We start from the raw sequence: 16,285 nt of genomic DNA, 5'->3' as shown, positions 1-16,285 counted from the left end.
ATTGTGTTGCTCCTCAGATCTCCCGTTGTCCCTGAGCCTGACTAAAGCCCGGCAGCTTGTTTTCAGGGCATGGCAATGCAGATATGAGCTAAATGTGACACAGCAAAGAAAAATCAGAATCAAGAAACCCTGAGCTGACTTTCATGGCTGCAGACGTGACATTAAGAGCCTCACAGATCAAAAAAGTATGGGATTTAAACTGCTTCTAGACCTGCACACGTCTGTTTCCAGGGCAGGATATCCATTCCAGTGCAGCAGAAGGAGCGGTCAGTGTGGACCTCGGTGCTGTACAGGACCTCCTGGAGCTGCTTGTCTCCTGGCATCTGGGCTTTCACTCGTATCTGAAGGACAAAATAGGAAAATCAAGTTGCTCTCACTGTCACCTGATTTCCACAGACTGCCATCTGACCACATCCCTGCAGTTGGATCCCACCGCCGTACCTCTAGGATGGGTCTTCTTGGTGTCAACCCAAACCACCCTCTCCTTCAGCTCTGAGCTGAATATATACACATGATTGCTTCTTAAAAAACAAACAAAAACAAAAAAACGTCCCCACACGGAGTGAGACTCAGTCTTGGATGCCCAGATCAGCCAGTGTGCTGTCCAAGAAAGGGAAGGGTTGGTTTGCCAAGTTGGGCTGTACCTCGATGGGCAGTGTCACCAACATGGGGATATCCTGCTCCAGTCTGACGCGCAACATCTTGTTGTGGGACCCCGGGAGCTTCCTGTCTGCCGATCCGCCTCTCCGTCGGCCTGCTCCACAGTCGCCGCCTCCTCCAGAGAGCGTTTTGTGTCGTCTGCTGCCAGCTTGACTTGCTGATCTTTATCTCAGGAGGCAGTGGGTTTTTACCCTCTCCCCCTTTGATCCTGTGCGTTATCGTTTAAAACTCGCTATCTGCATCTTTTGGCTCCAGCACGTCTTTATTGTTAGAGTTGTTGCTTGCTGTGTTCTTCTGCGGGGTGCTGATGATTCATTGTTCTGCTTCTTCTGATGGTAAACGCCTCTGGAAAGCCTGAATATGTGAGCGCGTCTGATTCATACACAGTTCTGCTCTGCCCCCCCGGACTGATATATGCAGCCAGTGTGAATGTGTGTTATGTATCACTCACATGTTAGGTTCATTAGACTGACACAAGGGTGATGCACGGATGTTGGTGTTTTTAGGGCCAAGTGTGAAAGTGGAAGAAAGACAAATTCTTTTGAAATGTTAAAAGAATGTTGGAAATTTGATCAGAATACAGTAAAAATGAAAGAAACAGATATTTTTCTCAGATCATTGTGTTAAATTGTCATAATCGCCGTGTTCTCTTTAAGACTATCAGCTCTACTCTAAACAACCCTGAAAGCCTCTGCTGACACATGTCATCAGTTCCTTTCTTTCTTTGTAAACAAGGTCGAGTCTGTCAGGTCAGCAATAGTGCTTCCTACAGATGACCCATCAGTGTTTATTCCATGACTGTAAACATGTTTCCATTTGTCACTTCAGTCTTTACTCTGAAATACAGGAAATGACATCATGGCTCAAAATCTTTGTCGTTCAAACAATTCTTTATTTAACAATATTTTAACTTTATTTAACAAAATACATTCAATAAAAACTTAAACAACAGAAAACTGATTTTTAATCCAACCACTGAAAAAAAAAGGTAACGACTGAACACAAACAGAAGAACAATTTATAAAGATTAAAATGGAACTACAGGAAGTTTGATTCACAGCCTCATTTGAACTTAAACTTAAACTTAAGGAGAGCCGACCTGAACTCTGTGGAGCCTGATCTCCAGGGTTTTAAGTTGGACTCTGAAACCAGAAGAGGATGTTTCTCTCTCTTCAGATTCACTCTGATCCTGTGATGGGAACGATTTCAGCCCTGCGTGATCGCGCTGATGTTTGCACAGAGCAGATGATGAAGTGAATGTTTTGGCACAGTGGTAACAGTGAAACAGTTTATTAGTAACGTGGGATCGTTTGTGTGCAGAGTATGAACTGAGATTACTGAAGCTCTTGTCACACTGCTCACAGCTGTAGTTTCCTTCCATGTGTGTACGTTCATGCTCGTTACGATGACCTGACTGTGAGAAGCTTTTGTCACAGTGTCTGCACTTGTATGGTTTCGCTCCTGTGTGGACTCGTTTGTGTGTTTTAAGGTGACTTGCAGTGGTGAAGGATGACCCACACTGATCACAGAGGTGCTTTTTGACCCCACTGTGAAAGAGTTCATGATGTTTTAACTCAGCTGATGTGGGGAAGCTTCTCCCACATTCTTTGCAGTATTTCAGTTTGTCTCCAGTGTGTTTACGTTGATGTATTTTTAGGCCGGCTTGCTGACTGAAAGTTTTTCCACAGATGTCACAACGAAAGTCTTTCCCACCACCACAGCGATGACAGGGTTGAGAAGTGGATCCATCTGTGTCGCTCTGCTTCTAAACAAAGACACAAAGACAGTGTAAGTCAGTCCTTCAACACTTTTATCCTGAAAGTCGCCTGAAATAAAGAGCATCTCTGCAGACGTCCAATTACATTTTACTGTTTCAATTAACACACTCAGTTTACTGGGCTACAATAACTACAATACTACCACCATAATACTACAGCAATACTTATTTAATATTACAGTAACATCTGACTTACACTTAAATGAAATGAAAACCTGAATAATGGCTCAGAGCTACTCTTCGGTGCAGTAGAAGTGCTAACATGCTAACACAATTTAATGAGCAGACTTGTTCCAAACAGTCAGACTGAACTTACAAGAATAAAATAAAAATACAAACCTCACAGTAACTGCACTTGTAGAGTCTCTTTCTGGTGTGGATCTGTTGGTGTTCTCTCAGGTACTGTGGAGTTTTAAAAGTCTTCTCACACAGGTCACATTGATAAGGTCTCTCCTCAGTGTGGGTAAACATGTGGCGTTGTAACTGTGCGTCTGTTGTAAAGTATTTACCACACTGATCACACCAGTACACATCTTCTCCGGAGTGAATGCGTACGTGTATATTTCGGTACCCTAGCCGGCTGAAGGTTTTTCCACAGATGTCACAGCTGTATGCCTTAACTCCAGAGTGGGTAACTAGATGTCTCTGTAAGTTGCTACTGTGAGTAAAAGCTCTGCCACACTGATCACAGCTGTAAGCTTTAACTCCACTGTGGACGACTTGGTGTGTTTTTAGGGAATTCTTCCAGGAAAACGACTTTCCACACAAGTCACAGCTGAACGGTCTCTCTCCAGTGTGGATGAGCTGATGTTGTTTTAGTTTAGACTTCAAAGTAAAATCCTTCCCACACTCGTCACAGGTGTTTTTTTTCTCTCTCTTGCTTCTGTGAGGTTTGTCGGCCTCCTGAGAGCGCTGACTTCTCGGTCCATGTTGGTCCTGCAGTGACAGAGATACAAACAGAGGCAGTGAGTGAAATGCAGTCATTAAACAAACTGAAGCTTCAAACTCCCTCCATTAACACTAGTTTTAAACCTGAAGGTGGAGTGTGGCACCAAACACCACCAGAACCTGAACGACTGCAGGTGCTGATAAGTTGCGGTCGCGGTATTTCAACATCTAGTTAGCAATACAGAAGACGAGCGAGAATAAATGGAGTAATATTTTTTATGTGGCAGGTAATTTCAAATGCAGTGATTCTATCAGCCCAACAAACATCAGTAAACACACAAACTGTTTGTGTGCAGTTTGTCTCACAATGTGATGTAAAGACTGCAGCAAAATCCTCTGCAGGTTAGTGCAGGATAAGCAGGCAAGTTTACTGTAATGTGATGGATTTAAGTAAAGAACAGTGTGTGACTGGTGCACAGTGACTGTGGTGCTCATGTCAGAGTTAGATTACATCAAGTGTAGCAGAGATTAACTTAAACTTAAGCTCATGATGCTGACATTCATTCACTGAGCTCCACCCACATACCAACAGGTTAGTGTCTAATATAAAGACAGTGTACTGTCAGTGTAGAGAAAGGAAATCAGCCAGGACAACTCATGAAACATCTGCTGACATCTGGATGAATTCACAGAGAGCAGCAGGTCAGCTGATCACAGCCTGTACATTAAAAAAATCTACTGGAGCTCTCAATAGAAATGATTGTGAGCTGTGACCCTTTTCCCCACACTGAGCCACTACAGCTGATGTTAGGGTTGAATCCTGCTGAATCCCACTTTAACATCTTCCTGCTCATTTTGATGTTTAGAGGCAACGTCACCGTCTAAGATGTAGGCATTGTATACATTGTATACATTATTTCTACATTACATTAATATTGCACAAGGTTCACTTAGTTTAGCATAAAATATACATATCAGTACTTCAGCTTTTAATGGAGTATTTCTTAACACTAGTATCTGTCACCTTCTGTGTTGAGCTCATTGTTTTCTCTGCAGTGGCTGAGCTGAGTCCAAGTAGCTGAAATTTCCTCTGCTGCTCCGTCAGACTCTTCTCCTCCTCCTGATCAGCTGGGACACAAAACAGAACTTTGTTAAGCTCCACACTGCACTGAAGAGTCAAAGTGTCTCATATGTTCATCTGAGAACACACAGAACACATTTTAGCTTCCTTGGGTGGACAACTTGTTTGAAACAAACACAAAAGGTTTGAGCACCGATACCAAATTCAGCAGTATGACACACCAGTACCAGGAGAGCAATTCCTCTTTAAAATATGCCCTGGCCAAGAAAAAACCCGACAATATACGTGTGCCGTGAGAAATGATAGATAGATAGATAGATAGATAGATAGATAGATAGATAGATAGATAGATAGATAGATAAAATTTATTTCAAACATGCAAATATAATTGAAATAACAACAGAAAAAAATAAAAATAACAAAACTTAAAAATCATCAAGTTTTCATGCAAATATCTATGTCTACAGAATGTGTGTGCTCGAAAAGGAGTAGGATGAAGTTTTCTTGTTCCTACCCCCTTATTTCAAATTTCATTGCTTACAAATCCATATCCAGGATTCAACATTATTTGATCATATATTTAACTATGTACAAGTCTAACACATTGAACATACACAAATAAAACCATTTTCAGCACATAAACCAGAACAACAACAAACTACATTTTTTACATAAACTAATCACTCTGTTTATAACAGCCGCTTAATCTCTGAGTTTATTTTCTATCTATGTGACAAAAACCTTAATGAACACTTAAGGTTGGGTTACTCAGGCCTTGATTTATAAAAAATGAGGACACAATGAGACAACTCAGTCACTGAGAGGAAGATTTCCTATATTCATGCAATTTATTATTTTTTGAACAATCCTGTGAATTTTTGTATTGATGTACTTGTCTTGATTTCATCTGTATATCCGAGTGGGTGTAGAAATCTGAGCCATCATCTGAGTAAGCCTCATCACAACTTTGCGCTGATAAAGGCAGCTGTGTTTTAGCCTGGAACACATTTATTTTTACATTTCTCATAAATGTATTTCATTATAGCACTTTTACCGCCAACATGTTGGGTCTTTTGGAGCCGGAAGTGACCTTATATGGAAGAAGGGTGGCGCTAGCTAGCTTAGCTAGCAAGCTGCATTCATAAGCTGTGCAGGTGCCACAGAGATGCTAAGTAGCCTTAATAACAGGCTAATAAAACAACAGAAACTCTGATTACAATGAGCTCATTTAAAAGCTTTCTTCTAATAAATTCTTTTCTTCTCTGTGTTTCACAACCTTTTGCTGATATCTTTCTGTAAATTAGTTTAAAGCAGCTTGAGTCAATTTAGTCAGATTTTTTTTTCAACTTGTTCACAAAAACTTGAGAAGAGACACCGAGGAGAGCAACAGAAAGCCTCATTCAGGAGCTAAACTCAAGATTAACTAGACTCGGATTAATATTAGCTCGGTGCTTACCTTTAAGTGTTAAATCAGTCTTGACAATAATCGGAGAGAAAAACGCCATAAAGCGGGAACTCGGCTTCTTCTTCTTCTGCTCTTGTATTTTTTGGCGGTTAAAGCTTTAAGGCGCATTACCGCCACCTGCTGGACTGGACTTTTCATGTCCCAAACATCATCAATTGGCCACAAATTTGTTGGAGTTTCTGTTAATAAAAAAGATGGAATTCAAGGATCTTGTTATTTGGTTTGTTTGTTTTCACCATTTACTCTACAATTTTCTGCCAGTGTATAGCAAACCCCACAGCTCAAATCAATGAAGAATTTAGTATTTTTAACATATTGCTTAAACTGGAACCAGCAGCTATATAGGCCTAATTTTTAATCCAAACATGTGATAGAGGTTTACCACCAGGAGAAGCAGACTGTAAATAAAAGACTGTGCTACTGAAAACTGTTAGTCTGACTTTGGATTGTAAATATGTTTCCATTTGTCACTTCTGTATTTGTATATGGCTCAAACTATTTGTTATGAAAGCAAAACAAACAAACTGATGTTGTATAAATTGATTCAGGATTATTTACTTCGAGTCCAGAAATCATAGCTGTCTCATCAGATCCAGTTGTGACATTAGCTATAGTTTCCGCGGAGGGTACTTGGTTCTGTATGACAGCACAGCTTTTAGGTTGAATTCAAGCGCTTGAGTACAGCCTGATAATTAGAGGCCTGCAAACTGTTTGCTGATGAACTTTGGAAGTAAAAGTACAGACAGCTATAGAAGACACAGGACACGAGATGGGTTCATTATTTCTTTTGAGTTCCATGTAACAATCCGTAACTCTGTAATTAATGAATGTGCCATTTAATCTTGGCTGCAGCCAAGATTAAATGGCACATTCATTAAATGGCTAAAATGGGTTGGCTGCCGTTCAGCATTTAGCACAAGTCAGCTTTTGATCAGAAAGTTTTCTGGTTTGATCCCTGGCTGCTCCAGTCTGCAGGCGAAATATCCTTGGACAAGATTGTAATCCCAAGCTGCTTTCTGATGCATCCATTGGAGTGTGAATGCTTTATAGAGTTTGTGAAACAGTTGTACGTGTGGTCAGATTGTTTTGTATTTGTGTGTGGATTGAAGCACATGTCTGAGAGCACATCAATCACTGCACATATTTTTTAAAATCTTAGTTTAAATAAAGTTTTTGATTATTTATTATAAAAAAGAGATGATATATATATAATGCAGTGGGCACTCCACCAGCTAACATGTCAGTTAATTTGACACATTGATTTATTTATCATTTCTTTTTCTCTCTCAGCTTTTCAGCTCCATATTTTTGCCATTTCTTCCACACTCAACTCTGTTCTACAAGGTGAGCCCACAGTTAATGTAGGAGAGGGCAGGTGGCATTAAGAGATTTGATTGGGCAATCTAGGGCCCAGTTAGTTCTTCCTTTTGGTGAAAGCTGGGCTCTTCAGTTCAGCATGGCACAGCTCCAAAGATTCTGCAACATCAAACCCTCTGTCTGCTAATGTTACATCACCTGGGCTGAGGCAGTCCAGGTAATTGCAACAGTTTCTTGAAATTAGTTAATTCAGATATAAACAGAGTGACAGTTTACAGATTCAAACATGTCTCAGAGAAAACAGAAAAAAACAGTAAAGCCCAACTCTCCTCTTTGTGATCAGGAAGACAAAATTCAACTTCCTGATCAAGTAGACAAATCATTCAACCAGCTTCTAGAAAAGGAAGATATTCAAAAGTTGAAAGAAATGGAACTCCTAGAAATGCAGGGAAGAAACTTTGAGCTCCAAGCAAAGCTTGATAAAGCACTAGAAAAACTAGTGCTGAAGGACAAAAAGAATCAGGAGCTGCAAGTAAAGCTTGATGAAAGACCGCACACAAATGAAGAGTTTCTTCAAGAAAAAAGGCTACAGGAGATAAAACAGAAGGAAATGGATTTCAAGCTCCAGGACATGGAGAAACACAACAAAGGCTTGCAAATCAAGCTTAATGAAGCTCTGCAAAAAAAATTAAGAACTCCTCCAAGAAAAACAACAACAGGACATGAAGCAGTGCAAACTCCAAGGCATGGAGGAAAAATACAAAGCGCTTCAGGTAAAGCTTGATAAAACACTGAACAAAAATAAAGAGTTGCTTCAAGAACAAAAGCAACAAGAAATTAAACAGAAACAAACGGACTGCAAGCTTGAAGACGTGCAGGAAAAATACACAGCGCTGAAAATGAAACTTGATAAAGCCAGAGGTGGGACCAAGTCATTGTTTTGCAAGTCTCAAGTAAGTCTCAAGTCTTTATCCTCAAGTCTCAAGTAGAGTCTCAAGTAATGTCAGGCAAGTCAGAGTCGAGTCTCAAGTCACTGGTGTAAAAGTCCGAGTAAAGTCACAAGTCTGAAATTTTGAATTTCAAGTCCTTTCGAGTCTTTAAAAAGAAAAAAACGAAAAAATAATGTTGCAGTTATGCTAAATGTAAATATTAGACCATGTAATTTTTAAATCTGTGTTTTTCTCAACACATGACAAAATAGTGAACTTAGAAAATATACACAAATTGTGAAATTGCACCTCTTTAAAATGCAGCTCAATTAAACCTAGCTCCAAGGATAATTTTCACCGACAGTTCTGAGATAAGCTGCATGTTATTCTTGGATGCGGTTGTAGGACCGGTGTCGTGCCAAAGTAGGTATCCCCGACAGAATTTGTTTCCCCTGTGCTGGGAGCATGCAGGAAGTACTGATGTTTTCATTTTGTGAAAAATTAGTATCGTTACATTACCATTCAGTTTGAGGGTTACAACAGAAAATTATATATTTATTGCTCACGGGGTATCAGATGGGATTATTTTAATAAACCATAAACATTTTGGCTAATAACTATTTTTATTCTCCTGTAACTTTATTATATAAAGAGCTAAATCCTCCAAAGTTTCAGGAGAAATGCGTCATAATAAGAAGTGTTTGTGAACGAAAAATCAGCAATGTGGGATACTGTTTGTCCGTGATTTACACAGGGGGAACAAATTGTGGCAGGACCAGCCTGATATTATTTGTATCCCACTATAACTTCGTTGTATAAAGAGCTAAGATCTCAAAAATGTCAGGAGTAGTCAGTCATTATAAGAAGTGTTTGTAAACTAAAAATCAACAATGTGGGATACTGTTTGTCCGTGATTTGGACAGTCCAGCGTGTGCTCCCGACGCAGGGGAAACAAATTCTGTCGGGGATACCTAGTTTGGCACGATAGTAACTTCAGGTCACTGCAACAAGCCCAGGTACAGTTTACCGACGGATGGGTGCAGGACCTTGAAATGCACCGTGTAGAACGAAAGACCATCGTACATATCATAAGTTTACCAGTCTCACAAATTGTCGTCATAAATACACAATCGTTAACCGTTTATTAATAGGACCTTTGAGCTCAACGGTAATTAATTAGCAGTGGAAATAATTTCTGGTACGCGTTACAGAAATGTAGCAGTGACAACAATACTGTATGCTGTAATCGTACTGGACAATTAGTGATACAAAAAACCTGTTTTATCCTGTCAATAAAAGTATATGTTTTTGTCAATGTACCAAAATAACAGAAGCGAAACGCAATATTGTGTCAGGACAATTCACTATTTATGCACAACAAACAAAGGAGCGACAATTTCTGTTCAGCGCCAGACTTGCTTGTAACCTATATCACCAATTATGTTATGAAAATGACGCATTAACTACAACAGCAGACTGACCTTTGTGGGAATGCTTGGAGCAGACTAACCTGTGAGCTGGAGTGTTCTGGGACGTTATATTTGGTCTTTGAATGGCTGCAATCCAGGCCACCCGTCGCCTCTTTGTTACTTCGGAAACATGGCTCGAACAATTTCTCTTCAACAACGTAATCCGATAACAACCGATCTCTTTACCCGTCGGCTTCCCGTGGCTGTCATGCGACCGGCTATTGCAGTTAATAATACAACAGCTTCTTGCCATTTTTGTGTTTCTTTTTTATCGCTGTGATTTCAATTGAAAGCCTGCGTGCGCTAGTACCTCTTGCCACGAGTTCCCAGAATCCTTTGCGGTTTTATCCCTGAATGACGTCACATTTTCAATCTCTATATAATATGCATGTTAAATTTTATATTTGGGGTGAAATATCAAGTCTTTTCAAGTAAACCGGTTCAAGTCCAATTCAAGTCCCAAGTCATTGGTGTAAAAGTCCAAGTCAAGTCACAAGTCTTAGAACATTTTTTCAAGTCAAGTCTAAAGTCATAAAATTAATGACTCGAGTCTGACTCGAGTCCAAGTCATGTGACTCGAGTCCACACCTCTGGTTGTTTATGATCAGTAAAAAATAAAACAAACAGTGGGACACAGAGTTTTCTTAAAAATAAACACATGAAAAAAGTCTTTGGTATATTATCTTAATTGCCTCTAGATGCTCCCAGGGCTAGGACTCAGCTGTCTCCAGCATGGACTGCAGGATGGAAGCAACAACAATAAAGAGGATGATAGAGAGGAGGAAGGCTCTGTGGATGACCTGCAGCTCAATGAGGCCAGTTTGGACAGCAAGGATTAGCAAGGTGATCCCTTCAGTCATCCCCCTGCACAGAGAGGAAGCAACCTATTATGCTACAATATAGTCTTTGTGCCAGCGAGGCTTGTACTTGACGCGTGGCAGTCTTCTGGCAGTAGGTGAGCCAGTCTGAGTGTGGTGCAGCCTAGCAGTGTCAGCGTTCTTTTCAGTCACTGGGCGACAGCGTGCTAGATGAGTGGCATTCCAACTCTTTCCATCACTCAGCAAGAAGGCATTCAAGCCTTTGGCTTTTGTTACTGTTACAGGAGGGGTAAATCTGGGATGTCCTTTGGGAACATGGTGGGGTTTCCTTATCCTCACACTCTCTCCTGGTAGAAAAGAAGGTTTCCGTGCGTGACGCCTACCATCAGTGTAACGTTGCATTTTCAACTGATATTTCCGAACTGAGTGACGTGCAACGTATCCAGTGGAGACACAGCAGGAGGCAAAGGGAGTACATCCAGTATAGTACGCATCTTCCTGCCACACAGGAGTTCTTAGGGAGAGGGAAGTAGAGGGAAGTAGTTGCATGCGGTGTTGCACAGTAAACTTGAAGCCAATCCAGCACAGTCGCCTTCCATGGTTTCGACTGCTGGATTGATGTCTGGATACAGGTGCGGAGGGCACGATGAAACCGTTCGATTGCTCCGTTTGCAGCTGGGTAGTAGACAGATGTTCTGCTGTGGGAGATGCCTCTATTCTGGAGGAATGAGGTGAACATTACAGAGGTGAACTGTGCACCATTGTCAGTTATGATGTTCTCTGGGTTGCCATGACGACTAAAGACAGATGAGAGGAACTGAATGACATCATCAGTAGTAGCATAAGGTGAAAAGGCAAGCTCAGGCCATTTGGAGTAGTAGTCAGTCAATGTTATGACGTATCTACAAGCAGGTATTGCAGTATCAAAAGGCCCAACAATGTCAAGACCAAGTTTTTTCCACGGTCCATCAGGCAGTGGGACGGGTTGGAGAGGAGCAGGATTAGTATGTGCAGTTTTGTCATTGGACTGGCAAAGGAGGCATGAGGTTATGGCAGACTGAACTTGTGAGTCCATTTTTGGCCACCAGTAGAGATCTCTTAATCTTTGTTTTGTGCGCACAATGGTGACTTTCATGTGCCAGTGCAATCAGTTTAGGTCTCACTGAAAGTGGTGCAATGAGCCTTGAGCCTCTGAGAACATAATCACTTAGGGTTGAGAGTTCATTACGGATTTTGTAGTAAGGTGCAAGCGTGACATCAAGTGCTTTGATTGAGGCAGGCCAGCCACTTTGTATTTGTGAACGCAAAGCAACCAGTTCAGGGCAAGTTGAACAGGCAGAGTCAAAGTCCGCAACTGGAAGTGAGGACATGGCAGCAGAAACTTGGGCTACCATTTCATGATCTGAATCTGATGTGGAATGGGAAGAAACGGGCAGGGGCAGGCGAGAGAGACAGTCAGCTGTATAGTTCTGAGAACCTGGGCGGTAAATAACATCATAGTCAAAACACAGGAGGCGGGCAGACCAGCGGGCGATGCGCATGCCAACCCTATTAAACCCTTTGGTGCTCAGCAGCGTTGTCAGAGCTTGGTGGTCTGTCCGCAGAGTGAAACGTCGGCCCCACAAATACGTTCTCCATTTCTCTGCAGCCCACACACAAGCATAAGCTTCTTTTTCAACAGTTGAGTACTTTTGATCTGTTGCAGGCAGTGTGCAGGTAGCAAACGCCACAGGTTTTTCTGTGCCATCAGGTTGCACTTGAGCAAATACAGCACCAAGCCCATAGTCACTTGCATCAGTAGAGATCACAACACGCAAGGCAGGGTCAAACAGTGCCAGTGCAGGACTATTCACCAGGAGTTTTTTTACTTCTTCAAAGCTCGCTTGTGCACCTGAAGTCCATGTGAAAGTGTTCTTGTCGTTAGCACAGCCACACATAGGGGCTGCAACAGTTGCAAAGTTTGGCAAAACTTGGAGTACCATGACACCAAGTCCAAGAAGGATCTCAAACTGAGGGAACTGGGGAGGATTAAAGGGGCAGCACAGCAGCGTTTTGGAAAACAGTGTAAAGGCTTTTCAGGAAGCTTTTAGGACGCTGTGAAAATACTGAATTTGAATAGTGGAGGCTAGAAGTAGTGAATGTATCCTTCCTCTCTATCATTAGATGGAGAGAGTGTACAAAGGCCGGCATAGTGGGTCTGTGGCCACTCTTGCTTGCACTTTTGCGTGTCCGTCAGCCAGCTGTGGAGAAGAGCAAAGTTTTTACATGCAAAGAGCTGTAGTGAAAAGCAGTGCTCCAAACAATGAAATGTGTCCACTCTTTGTGCTTTTCATGCAGTAATGTTTGATGTTTGAAGCTATTTCTGCTGTTGTCCCATTCCCGGTGAAATCCGCTGTCCCTCCAATCCCGATCCTCTTGCAAAGCAATCAGCATTTGTCAGACGCATCAGTCATTGGCGGTACTCAGACAGGATCCTGGATGACTACACGTCTGGGGTGCCTAAGAGAGCAATTGAAGGATGCCATGTTTACTGAATATGTGCCTAATTTTGTCAGGACATAGCTGGGTCCATTGCTTCTGCGTGCTCTATTTTCACAAGCAAAGGCCTGGCTCTTTCTCCTGGCACCTTCTCAGGTGATCTCCATGCCGTGGCTTCTTCTCAAATCAACGTCTGGACTGCCGCAAAACAGCTGACCGTTGTCGACAGGATTCGAACCTGTGCGGGGAGACCCCAATGGATTTCGAGTCCATCGCCTTGACCGCTCGGCCACAACAACCACATTTGGTTTTGGAGCTACATACTTGAAAGACATACGTCTTCCAAGTCCTACGCCACACGTCTTTCAAGTAGGATGTGCACAACAACGGCCACGCTGGATTGTAAATGCGGTAGCTGCATGACTTTGGTGAGAAAGCTTGTGGTTTTGCAGTTCCGTGAGATCGGTGCAGCACAGCTGCGGTTGAAGCTAGCTGGCTGACATTAGCTTGCTTGTTTGCATGAACAGTAACACACACAGCTGATGATTTTGCCACCGCAAAGAGCTGATCAGTACATGGTTAGTAAAATGTTATCTTCATTCCAAACATTCAGCACAATATTTAAAGTGGGACTGGGTGTCTTTATGAAGAAGTAGCGTGTCCAATCACAGTGTCATGTAAGAAGGTATATGTATGAAGTGATGAGAACTCAAAGCCTGTGTGAACAGTGTCTTTCCACAGCAAACGGTAGCAGCGAGGCCGATGAAGAATGCACCTGGCCTGACATTGTAAGCCTTTGCAGAAAGAGCGGAGAACGTTTTTACTGTAAAACAGTACGCAGCCCACATGCTTGAACAGCACTGCGAGAAGCAACTGCGATGGCCGGGAATCGAACCCGGGTCAACTGCTTGGAAGGTAGCTATGCTCGCCACTATACCACCATCGCTGTGAAAAAATGCAACATCACTGATTCATTGTCCGGCTTATGAAGCTTTCAGGACAATTAACAAGGTGGGCATTGTGATTACTCGCTTGTCAGGTTCTAAACTGGTCAAAAGGTAGATCACTAAAAAGACTAGTGCTCTCATGCAACTGCACATTTAATCTCATCAGCTAAGCTTCTTTGCTACTCAAGTGTGGCCTCTCACGCATTTAAACTCTTGTGTGATTTTTAGCACCTTGAGAGTCGCAATGGTCACGCGAGTTCTTCAGGTCACAGCAGACAAGGTGCGAATAGGTGTGAATCTGTCTTGGGACGAATCTGGGACGAGGACGTCTTTGGCTCCTCTCTCAAGTTATTGGACTTTGGCAAAAAGGTTTCACGCTTAATTAAAAAATGAGAGCAAGTGTCTGTGTCCCGAATACAAAGTGGGAGCTGGTTCCACAGAGAGGGGCCTGAAAAGTGATGGCTCTGCCTTCCATTGTACTTTTAAATCCCCTCGGAAGCCAGCAGTCTGAGAGCAAAGCACTCTGTTGGGATGATATGGCACTGTGAGATCTTGTAGACAAAATTGGGGGTGATTATTCAAGACCTTGTGTGTGTGAGGGCAAGTATTTGGATTTTTATTTGGGATTTAATTGGGAGCCAATGAAGAGAGAAGTCCATATGGGGGAAATATACTCTCTCCTTCCAGTCCCTGACTGTGCTCTGGATGCAGCGTTTTGGAAAATAGTGTAAAGGCTTTTCAGGAAGCTTTTAGGACACTGTGAAAATACTCAATTTGAATAGTGGAGGCTAGAAGTAGTGAATGTATCCTTCCTCTCTATCATTAGATGGAGAGAGTGTACAAAGGCCGGCATAGTGGGTGTACCAGAGCAGGGCTGTGTGTAAAGCACAGCCAGGCAGCTGAACACTGTATTGTTCTCTATTTTGTCCTCTTTGAGCGCGAGACAAGCCACCACAGCTGGCAACACCTGTCAGTGAACACATTCAGGATGAAGATGGGCCATACGTCACGAAGCTGCCAAATGCCTTCATGCTCTATCTCAAAGAGCAGAGGCCAAAGGTCATTGCTGAACTCAACATCCCTGGAAGTGCAGCCGTAAATGCAGTGGTGGGACAGAGAGTAAGTGTGTAACTCTGCATACATTTATGCATCTGTTAATGTTGTCTGCTCATGTTTTTGCATGTGTCCCAGCTGTCCTGTAGTTATGTGTAGTAGCAGTGCTCACAGTGTGTTCTTATGATCTTCTGTCCACAGTGGAAGTCGCTTTCAAACGACCAGAAAGCCAGATATTTCAAGCAGGCTGAAACAGAAAGACAGAATCATGCCAAAGAGCATCCAGCCTGGTCGACCAAAGAAAACTATGTATGTCCAAAGTGCCAACATGCAGTTCCTACATGTGTGCATCACTGCACTGAATGATGAAACAGTCACTGCACAGAGTTTGTATCAGCTAATGAAAACTCTGTGTTTGTTTTCCTCATTGGACTCCCCTGTTGCAGCCCTTCAGTTCCAGACAGAGGAAGCCTTTGTCGCAGACAGTGAGGAAGAACTGCTGTCAGTGCTGGAAGAGCTCGACCCCCTCCCCATCACTGCGCAGTCTCAGCAGCCCTCACCCACCCCTGCCTCTCCTGTAGATGCCTCTCAAACTGCATCAGTTCAACCCCGAGTTGAATTATTTCAAGACCGAGATGAGCCCATCTGTTTTGCTGAAATCCAAGAAGACATGTGGTCAGTGCTTGACTACCTCCCCGTCTCTCAGCAGTCTAATGTGCTCTCCTCTCCTCATTCACACAACTACTCGACTCCTAAACAAAATCTCATCTGTCCTGCTGATTCCCCTCCATCCAAACTGGCGTCCTCCCCTGTTGCATTCACTGAATTGCCGTCAACAACCCCCATCTTTTGCCAACTAATGAAAAACAATAATTTCACTATAGACGATTGGACCGATTTCAATTGAATTAAACTGTTACTCCTGTTATTTCAACATCTGTCTTTGTGTAAATAAATGAAAAAACAAACAAAAGATGCTTCTGTCATAAGTTACAGCAGGATGAAACAACCTTCATGTAGTTCTTGTTTTTAACACTGCAAACCTTCTTTAGTTCTTTTGTTTCCTTTCATATTCAGCACACATCTGTCAGTGTCCACTAACTGTCAGGGAAAAGCCAGATAAAAACACTGTGGGGTCTTTTGGGACACGTGCTCGTTGGGTTTACTCATAGATATCAGAAATGATCTGTTCTGTATTCAAAGGATACACGAAGGACGTTTGTATTAAATGCAATATAGCGACTGATCATATGCTGCTTTCTTTGGGGGCTTTTCACCACCATGTTACACAAATCCAGTTTCTAACTGAAAAGAAAATCCTTCACCATTTTCTAATCAAATTCCCTGGTTTCCCATGTCAGAGATGTCATGGCTGAAAGGATCATCGCATATTGAGCTCAAAG

At 42.3% G+C, this 16,285-nt stretch overlaps 2 protein-coding genes and 2 non-coding genes across 4 annotated transcripts in view; 1 reads left to right on the top strand and 3 right to left on the bottom strand.

The window, feature by feature from the left end:
* LOC146625106 (uncharacterized) overlaps positions 1 to 15,463 on the top strand; it is a 126,688-nt gene extending 111,225 nt beyond the window's left edge. The window contains exons 5-6 of the mRNA XM_085362124.1: positions 15,084 to 15,191; positions 15,329 to 15,463. Of these exons, the coding sequence (XP_085218250.1) occupies positions 15,084 to 15,191; positions 15,329 to 15,463 (243 nt within the window). The remainder of the gene's footprint in view (positions 1 to 15,083; positions 15,192 to 15,328) is intronic.
* Positions 1,745 to 5,911, bottom strand: LOC146625109 (uncharacterized). Its single transcript, XM_085362663.1, has 4 exons — positions 5,863 to 5,911; positions 4,350 to 4,453; positions 2,777 to 3,373; positions 1,745 to 2,425 (listed from the first exon to the last, which is right to left on the bottom strand). The coding sequence occupies exons 1-4, from the start codon at positions 5,909 to 5,911 to the stop codon at positions 1,745 to 1,747; spliced, it is 1,431 nt and encodes a 476-aa protein (XP_085218789.1).
* On the bottom strand, positions 13,100 to 13,181 carry trnas-cga (transfer RNA serine (anticodon CGA)). The gene has a single exon. It is a non-coding gene; the product is annotated as a tRNA-Ser (tRNA).
* trnag-ucc (transfer RNA glycine (anticodon UCC)) lies at positions 13,757 to 13,828 on the bottom strand. The gene has a single exon. It is a non-coding gene; the product is annotated as a tRNA-Gly (tRNA).
* Positions 15,464 to 16,285: the final 822 nt, after the last annotated feature.

The sequence above is a fragment of the Diplotaxodon limnothrissa genome, linkage group LG9 (assembly GCF_057381915.1).
Source record: "Diplotaxodon limnothrissa isolate DT_005_m linkage group LG9, D_limnothrissa_male_GT1.1, whole genome shotgun sequence".
In the NCBI taxonomy this organism is placed as follows: domain Eukaryota; kingdom Metazoa; phylum Chordata; class Actinopteri; order Cichliformes; family Cichlidae; genus Diplotaxodon; species Diplotaxodon limnothrissa.
This window is presented reverse-complemented; position numbering and strand designations above follow the sequence as displayed.

Excerpts from the sequence above, each read along its gene's own strand:
- LOC146625109 (XM_085362663.1), bottom strand. The coding sequence starts at position 5,911 with ATGGCGTTTTTCTCTCCGATTATTGTCAAGACTGATTTAACACTTAAA. Across the intron at positions 3,374-4,349 it reads CAATGAGCTCAACACAGAAG|GACCAACATGGACCGAGAAG; the intron begins GTGACAGATACT and ends CTGTCACTGCAG. Across the intron at positions 2,426-2,776 it reads ACAAGTGCAGTTACTGTGAG|AAGCAGAGCGACACAGATGG; the intron begins GTTTGTATTTTT and ends GTCTTTGTTTAG.